This window comes from Musa acuminata, chromosome BXJ2-1 (assembly GCF_036884655.1).
Source record: "Musa acuminata AAA Group cultivar baxijiao chromosome BXJ2-1, Cavendish_Baxijiao_AAA, whole genome shotgun sequence".
Taxonomy (NCBI): domain Eukaryota; kingdom Viridiplantae; phylum Streptophyta; class Magnoliopsida; order Zingiberales; family Musaceae; genus Musa; species Musa acuminata.
In genome coordinates this window covers 21,259,676-21,283,876 of record NC_088338.1, presented here as the reverse complement: position 1 = coordinate 21,283,876, position 24,201 = coordinate 21,259,676, and the positions used below count along the sequence as shown (strand labels likewise).

The following is a 24,201-nucleotide window of genomic DNA, read 5'->3' as shown; positions in this document are numbered from 1 at the left end:
CTTTACATAGACAAGTAAATCTTATTTCTCATATATGATCTGATCTGCTTTCATCTCTACTTCCGTCTGAGTCTGTTCTCTAACGTATTTTATCGTTGAAGTGAAACGGTCAATTACAAGCAATTGTTGCTACCTCTTCGACGACAGAATTCCAGAGGAAATTGTAACGCAACAGAAATTTGACGGTGATTAGGTGTATATAACGGTGCGATTTCAATGCCGTTACCTTATTAGTTAAACATAGCGGGACGTTTCAACGTCGGTACACATTGGTCGGTTGAATATAACGGCACGATTTCACGATATAACACAAGGCTGGGTCGGTGGCGTCTATATAAGCCGAGACCACCCTGTTTCGCACCTCATAACCTCTGTCTTCTCTCTCGCGCGCTCTCCTCTCGGCTCTCCTTTTGCTCTCTTGGCGATCTCGTCTTTCTGCGAAGGTCGGAGCTGCTCTCCGACGAAAGGACAAAGCTTCGAGCGATCGTCGGCTGGGAGTGAGCGTCCTCTCCTCCGATTTAGGGGAGAATTTAGATTCTTGTCGTGGTGATCTCATTCCTTTACCTTTGCTTGAGGTTTCGTTTCGCTTCGCTCTCGAAATTTTTTAGGGTTCAAGATATTGTTGAATTTTGATGATTTGGCTTCGTTTTGATTGATATAATTGACAATTTCGGTGACCAAAAATCAGAAAATTTGTTGTTCTCGGGGTTCTCTTTGATCAATTCTTCGTTAGGGGAGTGAGCGTCCTCTCCTCCGATTTAGGGGAGAATTTAGATTCTTGTCGTGGTGATCTCATTCCTTTACCTTTGCTTGAGGTTTCGTTTCGCTTCGCTCTCGAAATTTTTTAGGGTTCAAGATATTGTTGAATTTTGATGATTTGGCTTCGTTTTGATTGATATACTTGACAATTTCGGTGACCAAAAATCAGAAAATTTGTTGTTCTCGGGGTTCTCTTTGATCAATTCTTCGTTATCGATCGTCTGGGTTTTCAAGTTTCTTTTGGGAAGTTCGATCTTTCTGGTTTTCTTGATCGTCTCTCGTCACCTCGGCGTTTCTCGTTCTGGTTTCGATTCGCAAGATGGCTTCTTCTCGTTCCAGGCGTGTGGAGTACGACCGCTTCATCCCGTTCCGATCGGCGATGAACATGGACTTCGCGCGCTGTGCTCTAACCATGCCTTCCAGACCTCAGCGTGATGGTTCGATAGAATCCCCATCGAGTGTGGCGTACCAAAAACTTCTTCTTCAATGTATTTTTAAGAACAGATCTCGCATCTTCGCATTCAAGAGTGCACCCGAATCACCGGCCGACAAGGTGTCCCAATTTGACGAGGACAATCGACCGCACAAGAAGCAACAGAGGCGAATCCCAAAAGATGCAGATAGGGTTTTGGCTGCTTATGATATCTTAGATGATGATAGGTTGAATCTACTCGACTGGGGAAGCAATAACGTGTTGGCGATTGGCCTCAATGACAAAGTGTGCCTATGGAATGCTGCGAATAAGTCTAGTACAGAGTTTTCACGAGCCCTAGAAGACAACAGCCCTGTCACTAGCATCAGCTGGTCCCCAGACGGCAAAGTTCTAGCTGTGGCATTAGGCAATTCAGATTTAGATCTGGTTGATGCAGCAACAAGACGTGTGTTGGTTGGGATCCAAGGTGACAGCCACTCCTTTGTTTGTTCACTTGCGTGGAGAAGTAATGCAATCTTGACGGTTGGGAGATCCGATGGTAGTATTGTTGATTATGACATTAGAAAAGATGACCGGGCCATCTGTGACTATAGAGGGCATCGACTAGAAGTTTGTAGTCTTAAATGGTCCGAGTTGTTTGGGCGGTATCTGGCAAGCGGAGGGAAGGACAAACTTGTGCACATATGGGACACCCGCATGGCTGTTGCAAATCACCATCCGCGCCAACATCAATTGCTTCACAAGATCAGCAACCACACTTCCACTGTGAGGGCCCTTGATTGGTGCCCTACCAGGAGCAATCTGCTGGCTTCTGGTGGAGGACGCAATGATCATTGCATTAAGTTTTGGAATGCTGTTAATGGTGTTTGCTTGAACTCGATTGATACCGGCTCTGAAGTTTGTGCGTTGTTGTGGGACAAGAACAAATCTGAATTGTTGACCTCCCATGGGTTTCCAAACAATCAACTCACCCTGTGGAATTACACATCCATGATGAGAAAAGCTGAGCTTTTTGGTCATTCATCTCGTGTTCTTTACTTGGCTGGGAGCCCATTGGGAGGTGTAGTAGCTTCTGCAGCAGAAGATGAGACACTCAAGTTCTGGAATATCTTTGAGACTCCCAAACCACCAAAACCTGAAGCAAACACTGTGCCCTTTGCCCAATTTAGTTTCATAAGATGATAATGCTAATGGTTGGAAAAGACTATGAGAGTAATACGGAAAACTTCTTTAGTGCTTGACAAGAAGATCCATTGTTGATAGCGTTGCATAGAGCAGTTTGTGGCATCAAAGAGGCAACATATTTTCATACAAGCATCATACATTTAAGATCTTCAAATACGAGTGCAAGCGCCTAAGTTAAGTAAGAAATTTACAACCATGCTTTAATTTTTACAGCATTTTAATATGTTTATTATACAACAAACCAATGTGGTTGCAGTTGCAAGTTTGATTTTTGTATCCAATTTTTCTTTCAGCTTTGCATATATCTTGGGTATAACTTTTACCATATTGATGACACATGCAATCTATAAGCACTACATTATTGTTGCTATATTTTATGTGTTCTAGTTTTAATATTTTTATCCAAGTTGCATTCTTGTTGTATGTTTTTAGGTGATTTGTTAATTCTTCCTTCTTTAAATTTGAGAATCTTCATGTTGACTTCTCAAGTACTAGATGAAAATGCTGATGGTTGGAAAAGATTATGAGAATAATACAGAAGACTTCTCTAGTGCTTGAGAAGAAAATCCATTGCTGGTAGCATTGCATAGAGAAGTTTGTGGCATCAAAGAGGCAACATATTTTCATACAAGCATTATATATTTGTGATCTTTAGATATGAGTGCAAGTGCCTAAGATGAAAAATTTGGAACCATGCTTTAATTTTTACAACATTTTAGGTCTATTTACAACGAGTCTATGTGGATGCAGCTGCAAGTCTGATTTTTGTATCCAATTTTTCTCTCAGCTTTGCACATATATTTGCTATAACCTTTGCCATATCGACATGCAATCTATAACCACTACATTATTGTTGCTATATTTTATGTGTCCTAGTTTTAATATTTTTAACCATGTTACATTCTACTATTATAGTTCTGTATTTTTATATAAATTATTTTTTTTCCTTCTTTAAATTTGAGAATCTTTATGTTGATCTTATTCTTTGTTTGTTTATGCTAATTATGCATAATTAGACCAACGAGGTAGCTGTTTATATATTTTTTTTGTTTCTGCTGAGTTGAGGTTTCTTATGGTTTTAATGTAGCCTCCAGAATTTCAGACTTTTCTTACTGTTGAAAAAACTGGTTATAAAGTGTATAATTTTGAATCTTAAGTGATTTCAATATGTTACTATATAGTGAATAACCTCCAAGTAAGATATAAGTTCAAGAGTGAAATCCAAGCTTAAAATATTTTAATTTTAATATAATGTGTCATAATTTTTGTAGAATGCAGTCATTAGACCTATAAGAACTGTAAACCAAATTGAATATTTAATAGTAAAGAGATATCAAACATATAATTTTATGAGTTTGTTAAAGATGAGGCATTATGATTCTGTTTATTACGTTTTTTTTCTGTGATATAAACAGAGGCTCATGGCTTCCATTAATAGACTGTCTTCTGCTGGTCTCAAGATAGAGCCTGACAAATGGAGTCAAATAGGATATTACGCAAGTTCTAAATTGTGGAAATTAGCTTATTATACCAACAGTTAATAAATGCTTGATTATAGTGATAGTGTCGTTCTGGTCCTTCTGGATTATAGTAATAAAAAGATCTTCATTGAGTCTGAAGGTTCTAATTTGTGATTATTTCGGTTTGCAGGATTTTTCTTGCTGATTAGCTGTTGCATTGCAGCAGACTAGTAGCAATCTTCATGAGATTGTTAGAGAAGCTTGCTAAGTTTCATACAAATGCTCACCAACTAATGACATGGCTACTGTTTCAGTATTTTGAATTATGCTGTTGCAGTCATCTATCACGAGTTTCAGCATCCACGTGCTGTAGTTTGAATATGCTACTTGTGAGTATAAAACTGACCTCTGAATTGGTATTTCTTCATGCCACCTTCCCTGTTTATTTAAGGAGAATAAGCTATTAGCAGCTGTTGTGATTATTGATTTTAATTCCTAATATCATATATGTAAAAGGTTTAAATTGACATGATAATTCCAGTTGAAACATTTAAGTGATTGTTTTTTTGAGTCATTTAATTGACATGCTTATTTTGGCCCAGTTGTGTGGCTTTGACCATTCTAGTTAGTTTGGCTTGAAGATTTTCAACCTAACAAAGCTAATCTCAGATCTGAAATCAAAAGTGGCATCAGGTCTAGTATTTTCTGTTTGATTGAGCTCAAATTGGAGCATTAGTAAACTCCACAGGTCTTCCTATCTGTCATGTCCATCCTTGTCTAGCTTTATTGATTAGGAATTTTGCTACATAGTTACTTAATGCTAACCAGATTCAGTTTTTCTTTCATATCAAATTTTGTGTTGTTCATGAGTTGATATGCAACATGATGTGTACTTCTTTTTGTCAACTTGGTAATCATATTAGTGCAGGCCCCATTTGTTTTCAGTTTTGTACAATAGATTTGCCTAACATCTTTTGATTACAATCACCGTGATGATTAAGTATCACAAATCAAGCATTTGTTAACTGTTTTAGATTTGTGATGCTTTAGATTTTCCTAACATCGCAGATAATTTCACCTGCAACAACTTTCTTATAGACTGCCATTTGTGATGCTTTAGTCATATGTTGAGGCTTATCTTTCTTTTATTTTATGATCAAGGCACATTCTTTTTTTTGTTCATTCAAGGACAAAGAGACCCGGAGCATTGATGCTTCACTTATTAGAATTTGAGAATCAGGTTTGAGTATCATTTTTTGTTGAACCTATTATATTAGCCCTTTACTAGAGAATATCTCTAGTGGTTTCTCAAATTTGATTATTGAAAAGTCTAGTTTTTTACTTGCTCTTTTAGCTTGCCTCTTAACATTCTGTAACCTTGCTTGTGAATTATTGACAATTACTATACAGGAATTGTGACTTCTGTCAGTCTTTCTATTAAGAAAGAAAAAAGAGACTTTATCTCACTCTTGAATTGCATCCTAGATATTCTTTTATCACAGATCATTCATGAATAATATTTTTAGACAAATTTCAATTTCTTTAGCCTTTGGTTTTTCTTTTTTATTTGTGTGTTTTTCACTTTGCACTTTTCTGGCAAAATAAATTTCAAACTGATATTTAGATCATTTTGTCATCATTTTAAAACTAAAGAATTTTCATATTAAGAATATAGGTTTGTCTAGAGGAAGCCTACCTTGTTGGAGTTGAATGTAAAGGCACTGAATATATAATTCATTTGTTGTTGATGAATCACTTGAAGAATTTGCACAATTAGCTCATGCTGTTACACTTATCGAAAGTATGTTTCTATTTCCCCCATTGAACATGATGCAGCGAATAGTTCTATGGCTGCTCTAAGTGTGCATTTCTAGAGGTCTAGAATCTAGGGGTATATTATTGCTTTGGCTGTCATTGAATGATAAAATTCAGAAAATATATCTTTCTATCATTAGTAAACTCTACAGTTCTTCCTATGTATCATGTCCAACCTTGTCTAGCTTTATTGAATAGGAATTTTGCTACATAGTTTTATTTGATGCTAACCAGATTCAGTTTTTCTTTCATATCAAATTTGTGTTGTTCATGAGTTGATATGCAATGTGATGTACATCTTTATGTCAACTTAGTAATCATATCAGTGCAGGCCTCACTTGTTTTCAGTTTTGTACAATAGATTTGCCTAACATCTTTTGATTATAATCACCATGATGATTAAGTTAGCAAATTGCATCATGGTTCGTGCTACGCAGATAATTTCACCTGCAGCAACTTTCTTATAGACTGTCATTTGTGATGTTTTACTCATATATTGAGGTTTATCTTTCTTTTATTTTATGATCAAGGCACATTCTTTATTTGTTCATTCAGGGACAAAGATACCCAGAGCAAAGATGCTTCACTTATAGAATTTGAGAATCAGGTTTGAGTATCTTTTTTTGTTGAAGCTATTATATTACCTTGACTAGAGAATATCTCTAGTGGTTTTTCAAATTTGATTATTGAAAAGTTATTAGTATTTTACTTGCTCTTCTGGCTTGCCTCTTAACATTCTGTAACCTTGTTTGCGAATTATTGACAATTACTATACAGGAATTGTGACTTCTATTAGTCTTTCTATTAATAAAGAAAAAAGAGACATTATCTCACTCTTGAATTGCATCCTAGATATTCTTTTATCATAAATCACTCATGAATAATATTTTTAGACACATTTCAATTCCTTTAGCCTTTCTTTTTTATTTGTGTCTTTTTTAATTTGTATTTTTCTGGCAAAATATATTACAAACTGATATGTAGCTCATTTTTTCATCATTTTAAAAATAAAGAATTATCATATTAAGAATATAGGTTTGTCAAGAGGAAGCCTACCTTGTTGGAGTTGAATGTAAAGACACTGAATTATCAACATCATCATTTGCTGTTGATGAATCACTTGAAGAATTTGCATAATTAGCTCATGCTATTACACTTGCCAAAAGTATGTTTCTATTTCCTCCATTGATCATGATGCAGCAAATAGTTCTATGGTTGCTTTAAGTGTGCATTTCTAGAGGTCTAGAATCTAGGAGTATATTATTGCTTTGGCTATGTCATTGAATGATGAAATTAAGAAAATATACCTTTCTGAGGCATCTTTCTGACTTGAACTCCATTATTTAATCTTACATAGGAAATATTTGATTGATGTCGCTTATCTAGTCCTACATGACATGTCATATTTAGTAATTTGTGCATCTCTTTGTATATGTCTCCTTCAAGATTCATAAAAATCATCCAGTGTTGTCAACAACACTAACAGGTGAAGACATCATGGATAGCTATTGCCATCCATTGAGATGTTGTATGATTGGTTATATTTATTGGGGTTGTATAATGTTGAGTTTTTCAATGGTTGTGATTTAAATTCAAATAGTCACAATCGTAGTTGCTTTCTATCTGGCTGAATAAGCTTTGGTGTTGGCGAGTTCTTTGATTACGTTAATGTCTCTTGAAGCTAGGGAATTGGGTTAGAGAAATTAAAAAAAAAAAAAAGAGAATCCCAAAAAGTCAGAAATTATGAAAGCAAATGTAATTTTCAAATTTTTTTGTGGCCTTAAATAGAAATATTAAATGCAAAGCTACCTTTTTTATGATTTTAGAGTTCTCTCTTGGTGGTTGTTATTCGTCATATTCTTGAGAAGGATTAGTGACCATATGACACTTCTATAATATGGGCTATTTGCTTTCTCCTTTTCAAAATTTCTATAGAATAGTACAACCAAAATTTAATGATCTATAAATTATTCTCAATCTTAGATTTTTTCTAATTGAGTGTGTTTGTTCTGGCGAAATTAGGGAGTAACTTATTGACCAGATGACACTCCTATAATATGGGTCATTCCATTCTCCTTTCCAAAATTGCTGTGGAATAGTATAACCAAAATTTAATGATTTATAAACACTCTTTGACCTTGGGTTTTTCCCAATTGAGTGTGTTTGTTATGATGAAATTAGAGAGTAACTTATTAATGGTTTTATTCTCTTCATTTCTTGGGTAACCACAATTGCGATATGTAGAATGAATTTTCTTCGTTGTCAGGTCTTATGCTGTTTAGTTTGAACTTATAGTAAGTTTCTAGAGTGCTTGTAATCAAGATTCTAGTTATGCTAACTGATCCAAAGTTTTGTTTAGGCTTGCTTATTGAAATCAAAGGCTTCATATTGGCTCTAGAAAGGATGATGAAGCCAAGTGTGCAATCCAAGCCCGTGATATTGAATGTGTAATTTTATCAGGAAGAAGTTCTTATGCATTTATGATATAATTATTATGTAGTCATTAAAGCTCTCTAATATTGTATTTTATATTGGTTACTATGCTTTAACTAAAATGACTTTACTCGCAACAATATGAACTAAAATGACATTACTAGGGGTGAGGAAGGGAGGAGGAGGAAAAAGGAAGAAAAATAGAGGTAGAAGGAGGCTACGGTGGAAGAGGAGGAAAAGAAGATGAGAACACTTGGCGGTGGTTGCACAAAGAGCAAAACAGGCTTGTGAGGAGACACGAACCTCAGAAGGAGAACTAGTTCAAGTAATTTTAAAAGAAAAAATGGTTTGATTCGGGTCTTCGAAAAAGGAAAACGGGCCTAGCATTTTTTTACAAAAAAGGTAAAAAACCATACCATACAGCTTGAAATGAGGCAGTCCACGTCTTAAATCATGCCCGGACAGTCATTATCAATCAAACTGACTAAAATTGAAATCAATGAAAATTGTGTTGTGTCTCAGTTTCTGATGTAATTCATTACTTTCTGAGTTACTTTCTGCCATTTGATAAAAAGTGGGAAAGATAAGTTAATTTCTGCCATTTAAATGCATTTTATAAATGTAATGAAATCTTCTAGCTCACCATTTTAGAGAAAGAGTAACGCATAATTGGTAGAAAATTTCTGGCAAGATTTCTTTCAAGTCGAGTATATCTCAATTAAGACATATTTTTATGATGTTTGATGATATCTATCATTTATTGTCTATATCTAATTATCTTACACTTTCATTCAGATTTGTCGATGATATTTCTTTAATGTCGAAAACGATAGAAAACTTTACAAGCATGGATAGTTTTAGTATCTGAATAGTATAAGTTACAAAAACTCCAATGCATTATATTCAAATAGTATCCTTGTCTTTTAATTGTCTTTTACATGGATTTAAATAGTGTGCTTCTGTTGCAGTACCTTCGACTATGGATTGGTTCAGACCATATAGTCCAACGCTAGTTTGTTTTGTTTTTTCTATTATCTTTTCAGGTAATATCAGGTATGACCCAATATATTAGTACCATGCTGGTCTCATAGAATATTGAAACTGATATTAGAGTGAGATTGTAGACCTTGTTGTGTATATTTATTTTATTTCAGGAGTAATTCTGATGCATCTTTGATTTGAATTAACCTTATTTCTGGTAACGTATGGAATCTTACTTCTAGATGATTGTGTAACTTAGAGAAGGCACTTGGTGGGGATGTTAGGATGTATGATGGAACTACTCTCATTGTCAGTATCTTCAACCAAAAGGGTGCAAAATTCATGAAGTAGCCTTACAAGCAAGTGCCCACTAGGCTTTTTTCAATTTTAGCTATTTTAGATTTCATGGGAGCCAATGTCATGTCACTAAACATGCATTTGTTATTCATTTTTAGTTTTTGACTTCCCTGCATTAGATGTTATTGTTGCTTGTTTCATTATACCTTAGCAACCTAAAAGTTAGCGATGCAATCCTAGAGACACATTATATGTAATCCAAGTTACAAATATTGTATATATTATTGCAGAACTCTTAGGGTCTGCTGAAATAGAAGTTGCATTTGACCACAACAGCAAACATGATGACGGATAACTCAATTTCTGATAGTTTGAGAAATTTTGAACATTTGTTTTTTGATATTACAGTATGGCTCTTTAAGTCAAGTCGTTGATTGTTTGAGCAATTTAATTATTTCCTTTCATATAAATTTTTATCTAAAAGATTCTCTTCCAATCTCTTGGTAATTTCTTACTTTCCATTTATTTTCTTTTAATACACTTGTTAATGAAGCTATCTCTTGATCTTCGAAGGCCTTCCCTTACGAAGAATGTCATCAAATCATTTTCTATTATGATCATCTGTGCTAACTAGTTCATATATGGATTAGAAAATTGGACAAAAGGTGCACAAAAAATGGTATTGTCATACAAGGTCTGATTTGTGTGATTTAACAGGAAGTAAAGCCATGTACTTGGACATACTTATTTCCATTTCTACAATTGTCATTTTCAAATTCCTACTAGGTTTTTCAGGTTTTATCTTATTTAAAAGAAAGATTTAGTTTTTTTTCTCTCTCTTGTAAGGAGAATATCCGTACAAATGTTTTTAACACCGCCGATGTCGGTCCCAAGCCCGAATGAAAAAGGTGGAGGGTTGTGGAAGGCCACTAAGAGCCAGCTTGAAAAACATTTGAGAACTCATATGCATGATCTTAACTGTTTCGTAATAAACCTAGGTCATCATTGAGATTAGATGTGAGACAAGATTGTCTGGAAGAAAACTATGATATTATCAGCTGGGACTAATCATTTGCTCACGAGATATGAGACATCTGGCCTAAGGGTAAACCCTATGTATCTGAAAGGAAAATTAGAAATCTTGTCGTTCAGTATATTGGCAGATTTGCGATAATTTGAATTTTCAAGACCCAACATCACTATCTATTTTTTGACCAGATACTCTAAAATCATACAGTACTTTCAGATTTACCAATTATTGTTCTTTGATCTCACAAAACACATAGAATCATCCTCTTATTTCAGGTTGATCATGTTACTAGAGGATCTGCACGGCCCAAACTTATCTGACCTTGCCTGATCTTAGTATTGTGCAAAACATGTCAAGCTCAAGAAGAAACAGCAGAAAGATCAGTTCTTCATGGCAAACCATTAATCCTTATTTTGTTAGATGAGTAGCTTCACTTTTGAATGTAGATAACTTTCTTGAACTCCTTGAATTACTGGTCAAATTCCTGCTACAGGCATTAATTAGATATTTGGACTTCTTCTGACACTATAGATCATTACAGTGTCTGTAACTATAAATAAATTTTCTCTCAATATGTCACTCAAACTTCTTAGCTATTTTGTTTCTTTTTTTGGCTGTAATCTTTACATGTTTCCATAGTATCTTTTTATGTATTTCAATGTCATTTGTGCAAATATATTTTTTGTTTACAAATTAATTAATGTGACAAAAAATTGTAGCTTAAGGAGATGGGTGGAAATGGTAGCCTAACCAGAGGCGAAGAAGCTGCTGATGCTAGCAAGGTATCTGATCAATCAGCTGAAAGGACAAAAAGTTTGGTGGACTGGATGAACTTGATTAAACCTGCTAATGGGGAGAAAGATCACTGGGTACGTTTAGATGCTTTTTCTTTGGTTATTAAAGAAATTTTTCAACTTGATATTTGTTGGTGTGAAAAAATGATTATTCTAGAGATACTTTCATTTGTTTTTGTGACTTAAAACCTTATTTGTTTCTGGAGCTGGTGCTGGCTCTATTGCCCTTTGTTGATTTTATATTGTTTGCTGCATATGAGAGGCTGAAGTGTCCCTTTTTTTTGTGATGTATTTTGTTTATGTATTCATATATGCTGGTGGTTTTGGTCAAAGAAGCTATTAGTAAATCTGGCTTGCAATGTATACTGAATGAGACTATCCATATTATTGACTGGCCAGCTGGGCATCTTAATTTTTGAGTTATTGTTGTATTTCCCTTGATTCAGAATTGCTATTACGATTCTTATGATCTGCAGTAGTTGAAGCATACCTGTATTGCCATACATTTAGGTTCTGGATGAAGCTGTTAGCAAATGCACATCATGTGGATCAGATTTTGGAGCTTTCAATCGCAGGGTGATGATTTTCATCTAATCAGTTTTCTTTTCAACCTTGTTTGATATCACAATTTTCCTTGTGATATAGCATGACAATTCCATTCTTTACTTTCAGCATCATTGCAGGAATTGTGGCGATAATTTATGCGACAAGTGCACAAAGGGTAGAATTGCTCTCACTGCAGAAGAAAATGCTCAGCAAGTCCGAGTTTGTGATAGATGCATGGTATATTAACTGGTTTATCCTTTGCTTTTAACATCATTGCACAAATTGGTTTTTGTACTTTTGATGATGTCATTTCTTACTCCTGAAAATTGATGCTTGTAGAGATATGCTGTTTTAAGTTTGAACTATGTCAGGTTGGTCTTCACTGAAAATGTATATTAAATAGTGGTTCAAATTTAGGTGTCTGCAAAACCTTTTGGGTTCAGGAGAAAGTTTCGGTTGTTGATATTCTGGAAGTCGAGATGATGTTGGTAAACGTTATTTAAGTCTTTTAAGATATTATATTTATAATGGGTCTTCTTCTAGCAGTAGGCATTTGTTGTTCCAATCTCATATAAAATCTGATGTATTGTTGCTAAAAGGAGATCTTTTTCTTTTCTGGAAGCTAGGTTTGCTAAAAACATTTTACCCCTCCATTGACTATTGACTGTCTTTTAAAGAGATTTGTGTTTTTATAAGGATCCTCCTTGAAACAATCTGTAGTGATAGACTCATATATTTTAGTATTATCATTAATCATAAGGGTGAAGAAAGTGTTTTTTAAAGAAAATATGATTTGTTTAGCCAATTGAGTGAATTACTTTTCATTTTACATCTTTATTGAATTTCCATCCAGAGGATTTGCTGCAAGTCCATTAGCTAGAATTTGCATCTTAGGTTGATAAAACACTATTATCAGCCAGCGGTAGTCCCGCTTACATTATGACGTAAATTGTCTTAGTTGATCAATATTTTATTTTTTGTTCATGGATGTTCTACAAAAGATCTGAACTAGTTCTTACATTATGACTATTATTAGCCAGTGGTGGTACACTTACATTATAGCTTGAATTGTCTTACTTGAACTTTCTTTTCTTTGTTCATGGATGTTCTACAAAAAATTTGAACTAGTTTGTCCTCGAGAAATTCACTGTCTTGTCTTGTGTTCGGGCCCTCTGAGTTCATATTACATGTAAGCATTAGAGTTGGCAAGTTGCTTTGCATGTGTGAACTTAGTGTTGACTTGTCACCAAATGCTGACATGTGGTCACCAATTTTGATTAACTTTCACTAGAGAAAGGTGTTGTCAATGGGGCCAGATTATGTACTTTGTGGTTGCTGAACTAATTTCCTGGGATATTGAAAATTACTGAATTAACTTTTGTGAACTATGTAAATCTCACTGTCATGTGAAATTTAATTTTGTATAAAGCTGGAAAATTTCGTTTTTCTTCACATATAGTGTAGAAACTGTGTGGAAATAAAACAGCCCTAACATGCTTGATCTGCTAATTTAAGTACTGAAACTTAAAATTGCATGGTTGTTAGTATGAATGTTAGATATTCTGAGCATTAACTGAAAAACACGACTTGAGAAGTGATTTGCTTGATGTTACATGGGAGTCTCTCACGTTGAATAGGCAGAAGTTTCTCAAAGGTTAAGCAATGCAAAAGAAGCTGTCAGCAAACCTGCTGGTCTGCAAAGTCATGAAGATCTTGTGTGAAGGCTTCAGGTGCAGTCTTTTTTATTGCTATATACCATCATGTTTAGACAGATGTCGCTGTGGTACTTTATATGGAGGGCATATTTTTCTCATTGTTGGAAAATGATCTAGTTAGCCAGCTTTATTAGTTCTTGCATCTAACTTCTTTAACCCAGATATTATGATGAATAATTAAGGTTTTGGTCTTGATTTTTGCAACAGGAGGAATTGAACAAGAATCATAAGTTGGGTACTTTACTGCTATATTGTAGAACATTATACTATGTTTTCTGATATAACATGTACTACTATTGACTAATTTATGGTAGTACCTATTTCATAGGTTCAAATTCTGATGAGTCTTGGAAGCCAATGAGGGAAGTAGCATGTCCCATCTGCACAGTCCACCTTCAGGTCTATAATATCAGAACTTTTTTTTTTCTGCAACATGATAAGCTTTTTCCTTATCTCTTCATCTATTTTCCAAACTGGAATTTTGCTGATGTGTTGTTAGGACTGAATACTATGATATTTACCTTGAGTTTCAGGTGCAAGTTCCTGCCTCAGGCTCCCAAACAATCGAATGTGGTGTCTGTCAACACCCTTTCTTGGTCAGTGCTGATTGATATCTGATTTCGCCTTGCCATGCCATTGCAATTTCTATCCTCCTATAATTCTCTTTGACAAGCAGTAGCATCGCACATGCTCTCTGCGGTCACCTTGGTTGTATACCCAAGTTGCCTGCATTTTTGTAAGTGAACTTACGTAAGCATTCACCTCATAAAAGGTCAAGTGTGGAAGCTATGTTTTCCGAGAGTAGTGTGAAGATGAAAACCAAGACCTGGATGAGCGAATAAATAGTAATGCTTGTAATGACTGTTGGTGTGCAAAACTTGTTCGGTGACCACATAGATTTGTTGGTAGGAATTGCTTTTTGGCACAGTTCGTGGCTACTATGGCGGTGAAGTAAACATAGTGACGAGTGCTTTTGTATGCTTTCATATAGAAATGATAACTGTCATCAACTTTTACTACCAACTTTATTTTTTTTTCCCTATCAGAAAAGTGATTCTATGATATTCTATTTCTTTCTTTCTTGACTTAAGAGAATATTTCATAGATGAGATTATTTGACAGATTGATGCAGGTCGAGTCAGCCACAGCCCCACATCGAGTCAATAAACCGTGGCCGGTTTCAGGTTTCATTTACTTCATTCTTCTTTTTCCCTTGTTTGAGTTCTGCAGCCTTCCATCTATTAAAATGGTTTGTAGTTAAACTAAGCAATTTGATAGATGCAGACAACTTCTTGTTTTGGTTCTCATTCTATTTGTTCCTATCTACTGCTAATATCCTATGCCAATTTAATGTATTCATGCAAAGCTCAAAAAATAACTTATAGATATGTTGACATTGTTAGTCTTCATCAATTGATTGTTATAATGAACTCAAATTGATATTAATATTAGAAACATAACTTGTCAAACAATCATCGTTAGTAAAATGCGACAGTATAAAATTATGAATCAATGTCTTCATTACGATTGTTGTTGTTGCTAATTCAAACAACTAGGACATAATAAATGATATGATCCTTGTGATATCATATATGTAAATCAGGCACATAATATACAGATGATATATCATGGGTATATAAAAATATAAATAGTAAAATATATATAATTTTATACCTCGAAACCACCAAAACATGTGTATTTGTGAAAATTCTCTAGTCAAACTACTCTAAAAAAATTTCAATAAACAATAACTTGGCACAAATTATTGAAAACATTTGATTATCAATATAAAAATAATAGTAGACAAATGAATCAAAATATGCAGATTGACAAATAAATAGTGTTTCAGAAAATCAACATAAGATTAACTTGGTTTGATAAATTTCTACCTATATTTATAGAAAAAAATTAAATTCTTCATTATATAATATTAACTATGAGGTTTTTTGAGTTATTCTCCCTCGCATGATTTTTTTTTAACATCTTCTTATATAAATCTAAAGTTCTTTTCACTTTAACTCTAGATCTCCAAGAGCACTTAAATGTCTTACTTTTTTCTCTCATCAAAATCTTGAGATTTATTAGAATAAATCCTAATTCACCTAGAAATTTTAATTTAACTAGAAAATTTTTTCAACTAAATTGAATATAATTAGAACTCCTAAAAAACTTACCAAATCTAAGGAGAATCTTTTATTCAAAATCTATAATTGGAGGACATTTGATTGATTATATAGGGAGAGAAGCATGACAATTATGCAACTATAATTGTGTTTGACAATCAAAAGAGCTGTCCTCATCAACCACTCAATTGCTGTTGAAAAAACTGATTATAAATTGTATAATTTATAATCTGAAATGGTTTCAATAAGTTAGTGTATAGTAAATAATCTCCGTAAAAGATAAGTTCAAGAGTGAAATCCAAGCTTAAAATATTCTAATTTTAGTATGATGTGTCATAATTTCTATTTTAAAAAGCAGTCATTAGACCTATGAGAATAGTAAACCAAATTGAATAATATAATAGTAAAGAGATATCAAACAAATAATTCTATGAGTTTGATGAAAATGAGGCATTATGATTGTCTATTATAGTTTTTTTTCTGTGATATGAACAGAGGTACATGACTTTCTATGAATAGACTATGTCTTTTGCTGGTCTCAAGATAGGGTCTGACAAGTTCTAAATTGCGAAAGTTAGCTTTCTATATCAACAGTTAACAAATGCTTGATTATAGTGGTAGTGTAGTTCTGGTCCATTTGGATAAAAGGATCTTAGTCGAGTCTGAAGGTTCTAATTTGTGATTATTTTAGTGTCTGAGATTTATCTTTTGCCGAATCAACTGTTGACTTGTAGAAGACTAGTAGCAATCTTCATGAGATTATTTGAGAAGCTTGCTAAGTTTCATACAAATGCTCACCAACTAATGACATGGCTACTGTTTCAGTATTTTCAATTATGGTGTTGCTATCATTTATCATAAGTTTCAGCATCCACGCCTTGTGGTTTGAATTATGCGCCTTGCAAGCATAAAACTGACCTCTGAATCAGTATTTCTTCATGTCAATTCCCAGTTTATTTAATGAGATTATGTTAGCAGCAGCTGTTGTGATTATTGTTTGCAATTCCTAATATCACATATGGTAAAAAGTTTAAATTGACATGATAATTCCAGTATAAACATTTAACTCATGAAATGCTTATTATAACATCACGACAATCATCATGATGATTAGCTTGTTAGCAAATTGCTTCATGGTTCATGCTACGTGGATAATTCACCTGCAAAAACTTTCTTATAAATTGCCATTTATGATGCTTTAGTCATATGTTGAGGCTTATCTTTATTTTATTTTATGATCAAGGCACATTTATTCTTTAGTTCATTAGGGACAAAAAGGCTCAGAGCATTGATGCTTCACTTATTGGAATTTGAGAATCATGTTCATTTATCATTTTTTTAAAACTATTATATTAGTCCTTTACTAGAAAATATATTTAGTGGTTTCTCAAATTTTATTATTGAATAGTCTATTTGTTTACTTGCTTCTCATTCTTGTTTAACTTCTGGTTTGCCCCTCAACATTCTACAATATTTCTTGCGAACTGTTGGCAATTACTCTATAGGAATTGTGACTTCTGTTAGTCTCTGTTATATTTATGTAAGAAGGAAAAAAGAGACATTAACTAATTCTTGAATTGCATTCTAGATATTCATTTGTCACCGGAGCATTCATCAATAATATTTTTACACATCTCAATTCATTTAGCTTTTGCTTTTTCTTGTTTATTTATGTGCTTTCACTTTGCACTTTTCTGCAAAAATATATTGTAAACTGATATTTAGCTCATTTTCCCATCATTTTAAAACTAAAGAATTATCATACTAAGAATGTAGGTTTGTCCAAAGAAAGCCTACCTTGTTGGAGTTGAATATAAAGGCACTAAAGATAATACTTTTTCTGTTGATTAATCACTTGAATAATTTGCACAATTAGCTTATATTGCTCCACTTATCAAAAACATGGTTTTTAATTTCGATGTGTACTGCCCGATATAGGCAGTACGTATTGGTCCAAAAGCCTCTCGACGCGCGGATTGCCTGCTATCAATCAGTGCCAAATTTTTGACCCCGTATCACCCGATACAGGGTTGTATTGGGCAGTAACAGTCGAAATTTCAACCATTACCGACTTGTATCCTATTTTAGACGTACTACTCGATATGGTATGCCTCGATACGTACCGTACTGAGCCAGCACAAATCGAAATTGTGAATCTCGATCAAAAGTATGTTTCTTATTCTCCCGATTGAACATGATGTAGTGAATAGTCCTATGGTTTCTCTAAGTGTGCATTTCTAGAGGTCCAGAATTTAGGAGTATATTATTGCTTTGGGTCATTGAATGATGAAATTTAGAAATATATCTTTCTGAGGTTTTTTTTGGCATGAACTCCATCCTCTAATGTTACATAGAAAATATTTCATTGATGTCACTTACCTAGTCTTACATGACATGTCATATTTAATAACTTATACATCCTGTTGTATTTGTCTCCTTCAAAATTCATAAAGTGTTGCCAACAACAAAACAATAGGTGAAGATTAGAAATGGTGTATGATTGGTTATATTTATTAGGGTCATATAATGTTGAACTTTTCAATGCTTGTGACTTAAATTCAAACACTCACAATCGTGGTTGCTTGCTATTTGGCTGAATAAGTTTAGGTGCTGTTGGATTCATTGGTTATGTTAATGTTGCTTTGAGCTCGAGATCTTGGTTAGACGAATTTAAAAAAATCAAAGAGAATATGAAGAAGTCAGAAATTCGGAAGAAAAATATATTTTTCATATATTTTTGTGGTTTTAAATAGAATATTAAATGCCAAGCTACCTTTCTTGTGATCCTAGAGTTCTTTCATGGTGATTGTTATTTATCATTTTTTACAAGAATTAATGACCAAATGACATTTCCATAACATGGGTCTTTCCCTCTGTTTTTTAAAATTATCATGGAATAGTACAGTCAAAATTTAATAATCTATAAACTCCTCGACTTCCGATCTTTGCTTATTAAGGAGTCTTTGTTCTGATGAAATTAGTGAGCAATTCATTAATGGTTTTGGACCGTTCATTTCTCAGGTAACTAGAATTGCATTATGTAGATACGGAATGATTGGATAGTGTCACTTGGTAGAACGAATTTTTTTGGCTTATGCTATCTAGTTTCAACATTCACTACTCTTTCTAGAGTGCTTGTGATCATGATTTCAGTTATGCTCACTGATCCAGAGTTTTGTTTAGGCTTGCTTATCGAAATTAAAGGATTTATATTGGCTCTGGAAAGGGTGCTGAAGTCAAGTACCTAGTCCGAGCCCTTCATGTTGAAATTATAATTTCATTAGCAACAAGTTCGTATGCATTTATTATGTAATTATTATATAGTCATTAAAGCTTTCTAATGTGGTATTTTATATTGCTTGCTTTGTTTTAACTAAAATGATTACTCACAACATTCAAACTAAAATGACACTACCGACGGTTGAGGAAGGGAGAAGGAAGCAGGAAGAAAACTGGAGGTAGAAGGAGGCCTTCGAGAAAAAGGAAGAAAAGAAGAGGAGAATATGCAGGGTTTGTGGGCAGCAGCTACACAATAGCCTGGAGAGGGTGAACACTTGGCAGTAGTTATACATAAAGCCCACCATCGCCCTATAATTGGTCGCCTCCCTCTACCTGCAACCCTTGCATGAGAGCCCACCATTGCCGCTTGCAGCCCTCGTGCAAGGGCCTGCTGCTGCCACCTACAACTGTGGTCGCCCCACTTGGCCCGCAGCCCTCACGGGAGGGCTTGCCGCTATCGCTTGTAGCCCTCGAGCGAGGTTTGTTGCCGCACCTTGATCGTTAGTTGCAAAGGGACTGCACAGCCTCCTCGCACCCCTTCCTCGTTAGCATGGTCTCTTGGGCATCCTTGCCATTGGCTGCAGCCTCCATTGTTGGCCGCGGAGGTTGCACCTTCATCGTGGGTCCTGCGAGGGGGGGCGGTTGGTGCGGTGGAGGGGTCAATTGGTACGGCGAAGGCATGACTAGGGGCTAGGTGGAGGGTGGTGGTTGATGGGAGTGGAATGTTCATTTTGACAAAAAGAGGTACTCTTTATGGGTATAGTGCACCTTTGTTTTTTTCTTTTTTTACTTCTGTTGCAATAACCTATAATTCTAGAACTAAACCATGAGCGATACACCGAGTATACAGGTTCATCTGCTGAAAGGATTTGGACTGCCATGTACTAGGATTATTACCAGGATTATTTCCACAAATCTAGTTATATGTTTTTTCTTTTGTTTCTTATTTCTTGTCCAGACATTTTGTTCAGTTATTTTTGCATTAAATGCTGAAATAATTGGAGATGATATGTTTGATATTAGTTACTGGTAATTCTTTTGTGTTATTGTTTTCCACATGCTCAGCATTGCTAGTTGCTTAGATTAGGTGATTCGACAATGAGTTTACTAAGAAGCTTACATTAATTAAATTTTTCTTTGGACATACCATGTGAATGTATACAGTTTCTTTTCAAATCAATTTAAGACTTGATTTAGTGATTTTTTACGACAATCTATGTTTTCGTTGTGTAACATTGTTGATCAACATGCTGTTTGTAAATTCTAGGTGATAAATTTTATTTTGCATTTGCTTTCTTATCTCTAGCTCTCATCATCTTAATTCCTTCTGAAGAACCGTGTTACGAGAAGAGACTGGTATAAGATTGATCTCTGGGATTCCAGTCCGCATAGCTTCTGCATATCTCCTTGAAGCATATACAAATTTGGTATCTTCCGACACTCTATTTGGGATTCCAGTCCACATTAGCTACTGGAAAATGATTTTTAAAATTTTTTCAGCCATTAATCCCTAATATTCGTCTAAATGAGATAAGTGGGAGGGGGCGTGGGGATGAATATTTTGATTTGTTTTGTGAGCGAGCATAATTTATCCTAATTCTAGAGTGATATTCCCATCAAATACTTCCATCTGCATGAAGATAATTCTTATTTGATGATGTTTGCATGTTTCTATCCTTTAGCTTTTGTATCAAGTTATGGTCATACAATTCCAGGTTACAGCAAGAAATCCATGCCCGGTGCTTTTCAGACATGTATTATGGTTCATCATCATAAGTCTGAATGTACTGGATCAATCAGCAGAGTTAATGGACAACCATTAGAGGTTTCACGGAAACAAGGACTTCATTGGGGAAGTTCTTTCTTTCCTTTCTCGGCCTTACCCTCGGTCAAATGCAATCAGATTATGCAAGGTAGAAATGGCTGCCACGGTAAGAGGCTTTGGTCACTACAAAATTTTGGGAATTCAAATGTATGCAGCTGTCTCTCCCTGTGCAGTAAGATTTTTTTCCTATTATTAAAGTCCTTGGTGCTTATTTGCTACCTCCACCTTTCTGCACAACAAAAATGGTCTATAGATTGGAGGAACGCCATTGTGGACCTTCTATATTGGTTTGGTATGAAGCCCCCATTCAGCACATAGGCTGGCCTTTCCATGCTAGTTGGTAGATATCATGTGTCAAGGTTGGCAACCTTCTTTCCAAAATCTTTGCATCAAAATGCAAGTGCAGCCAAAAGAAGCAAATGGCAGACCCTGTTGAAAATATCATATGTTCGTTGCTGCTAAATCAGTGGTCTGATTTAGCCTTGAGATTGTTATTTAAGTTGTTGAATCAGACCTCCAATGGAATCTGTTCATGGGAAGAATTCATTTGTAAAAAGTACAAAAATCAAAACCAAAGCATAGCACAATCTACACTTTGGCGGGCTTCATGTATTGACTCAACCATGATTAGTTGACTTTGTTGAAAAGCTAGGAATAGATCTAATTTTTAAATTATGGTAAAAAAAAGTTAAAATGTTGCCAGGTATAGATGTCAGATTTGAAGTTGGGGGAAGTAGTCCTATTGTACCTTTTCAAAAATAAGCTCATGGTGACATCTATATGAGTGGAATATTGACCAATACATATGTAGAATTTCACATTGTTTCTAAGAAAGAGTAGGGTTTGATGTCTCCTCTAATGCTGTGTTACCTTTGCTTGGAATTGGTGTTCCAAAATCATTGCCAATAGGTTTTGTGTCTTTTCTTATATTTGTGGCATTTCTCTACTGTATTATCAGTTTAGTGTATTTTTTGCATGAGATAAAGATACTTATGTAGGTCATTAGAATCCAAAAACAAAGCAAAAAAATCCTGGATCCTTTTCTTATATACATGTGTTCTGTTGCATCTTTCTGGTGTGTCCTTGCATGTGATAACATATGGTTCTATAGTTTATTATACTCTAAAATAATTAAGTGCTACTTATGATTATGGATATATATGATTATATTTTAGGATTATTTAGATACTGCAGAATTCAGATCATATATACAACCTCCTAAAGTACAAATGGAAGTTATCTTAACGAATTACATTTTCATATTCTGGAATGTACATTTCTGCATGCATAGACCTTAAGATATCGACTTAATCCAGTTTGGTACAGTATAATATTTTTTTATGATTGTATTATGCTTTAATCTGCTGATCACAATAACTTAAATAACATTCTTTTGATCAATGTACTTCAGGATGCAGAGATTGTTTGGAACATGCCAAATACAACACTAGCAATGATGTGGAGTATCTGAAAACATAAAAATATTTGTGAGGCAGTTGCTCTACAATCCTAGATTTCTATCTGCATATCCCACAGCTTTTGTTGAAGCAAAGCTCTGTCAAGTTGAACAACAGCATGAGCTGAATTAGCAGATTCAAAAACAGCCCTGAAACTTTATGTTCACATTGTGAGCTTGATTGTTTTTCTAATTGTGTGGATGTGCCTGTTAAATTTATGAAATTTGTTTCCATGTTGTAGTGTAGTGATGGCCTATGTAGGATGTGAGAAATGTCGACTGTGGGAAAATCTTCAAACTCAAGGTTTAGTTCTCGTCTCCATTTATAGTCTAAAACTATTTATACTAGCCTTTGTCAAGATTTCATATATTCATTTGCTAGGTTTCTCCCACAAAGTCATGAATCAGAAAACGATTTGTGGTTCATTGTATGATTGACATTTCCTATCTTGTAGAATACTTGTGGCGAATTCTTGGGTAGATTTTTGTTTTTCTTGACCTTTTTAATTAATATATCTTATATACAAAATATAGATCTTATTGTTGCTAGTGTTCATAACCTGGCAGGTTAGTCTTATATTTGCACTCTCTAGAAAGTTATTTTCACAATGGAAACTTAATATTTCTCTGAAGGTAAATTTAGTAAAAAATATATTTTTTTTTCACGAAAAGCTTTCTTTTGTTTATTTTTAATGAAATGTCCCTTCATAATTTTTTTGTTTACCTTTTTATCTCTGTATAAATCTGTGAAGTGTGTAGTTTGGTTTAGTAAATATCTTTTTACTACACTTCAAAATATAGGTTCAAAGCCAATTTAGGATATATATATATATATATATATATATATATATATATATATATATATATATACTAAGTTTGTGCTACAAATAAGAGGTCATGGGCTTCGAAGCACATCCAAGTGCATAGGAGCATAAAGACCTATAAAGATTGATATAATTATGTGCTAAACAATTAGAGTTTATATCAAAATGATTGAAGCGAATGACATATAATCATGAAGTTAAGGCCTTGATATCTAAAATAATATTTTTTAGAGTCCAAGGAGGATCTTAGTCGAAATTAATAATATTAATGAGTTGAAGTGAATCAATAAAGGCTTTAAAGTGATGTAGATGGAGGAGCAAGGCTTGCTTTAATCCCTTCAAAATTATCATTCCCTCGGCCATGAGTGGATTGGAAACACAAGGAAAGCCACTAGCCATAAGTAGGTTGCCTTCAGGATCTTTGAGGGCAAATCCATCACTTTTACCCATAGAAATAGGGCTATGAGAATGATCACATTCCTTTCATTATTGCTAGTCCCCTCATATCTTCTATAGTTAATAAAATTTTTAGAATCAACCATAGCCTTATAGAATAGGGATAGAAGAGTAGAGATTGATGATTGTAATTATTACGATATAATCAAGAAAGCTAAAGATAACTAGTAATAAAACTCCTAATCTAAAGCTCACCCTGAACCTCTAAGTTTGTTCCTTCCTTTAACCAGGACTCTTCATCCTAGCTATTGAAGGATAGGAGGGAGTATAGAAGTTTTTTCATAACTAAGGACCAAATAGAGGTAGCAAATTATACTAAAAAGAAAATGTTTGGAGAAGTCAGTAAAGAGGTGACAAATCAAGTATAGTTAAGATTGGAAGTGTAAGATTTGGGCAAATCGATCGGTTGTAAGTAGGCCCTTTTAAAAGTTTTCCAATGAAAGGTTTGATCTTTGGGCAACTACAAGTTACCATAATGTCTTTCAACTTGTCTAATAATTTTTCTTATTATAGTCATCCTCTTTGATAAATCTATATGCATTATTGACGTTGATTAGACCTTTAGGGGTAAGGGTCTAGATCCATGCATCAGCATAGGGGACTTGGGGAATATGAATATGAAAAATACTTCAAATCAGAAGAGGATGGAAAAGATCTTACAAAATAACTAAATTTCAGTTTCCTCTAATAATAAGATCGGATATGGTATCAATGTTCATAATAACATTAATATTAAAGTAAGTGGGGCCATCTACTGGAAGGAATATTACAAAGCCAAGGGTCATCTCAA

The 24,201-nt window shown here is 34.3% G+C and overlaps 1 protein-coding gene across 3 annotated transcripts; it reads left to right on the top strand.

Annotated features, from left to right (window-relative positions):
• Positions 1-381: 381 nt before the first annotated feature.
• Positions 382-22,365, top strand: LOC135586996 (cell division cycle 20.2, cofactor of APC complex-like). Of its 3 annotated transcripts, XM_065093782.1 has the most exons (16): positions 382-2,555; positions 4,028-4,226; positions 4,999-5,077; positions 6,208-6,259; positions 9,054-9,128; positions 11,113-11,262; positions 11,698-11,763; positions 11,860-11,970; positions 13,371-13,463; positions 13,656-13,847; positions 13,982-14,044; positions 14,571-14,632; positions 19,002-19,329; positions 19,435-20,277; positions 20,566-20,781; positions 22,087-22,365. In XM_065093782.1, the coding sequence occupies exon 1, from the start codon at positions 1,079-1,081 to the stop codon at positions 2,372-2,374; it is 1,296 nt and encodes a 431-aa protein (XP_064949854.1). In that variant the 5' UTR covers positions 382-1,078; the 3' UTR covers positions 2,375-2,555; positions 4,028-4,226; positions 4,999-5,077; positions 6,208-6,259; positions 9,054-9,128; positions 11,113-11,262; positions 11,698-11,763; positions 11,860-11,970; positions 13,371-13,463; positions 13,656-13,847; positions 13,982-14,044; positions 14,571-14,632; positions 19,002-19,329; positions 19,435-20,277; positions 20,566-20,781; positions 22,087-22,365. The 3 variants fall into 3 exon arrangements, with proteins under 3 accessions (XP_064949854.1, XP_064949855.1, XP_064949856.1); XM_065093783.1 differs by lacking the exons at positions 9,054-9,128; positions 11,113-11,262; positions 11,698-11,763; ... (7 more) ...; positions 20,566-20,781; positions 22,087-22,365 and adding an exon at positions 8,881-8,965 and having other exon boundaries at positions 4,028-5,077; XM_065093784.1 differs by lacking the exons at positions 4,999-5,077; positions 9,054-9,128; positions 11,113-11,262; ... (8 more) ...; positions 20,566-20,781; positions 22,087-22,365 and adding an exon at positions 8,881-8,954.
• Positions 22,366-24,201: the final 1,836 nt, after the last annotated feature.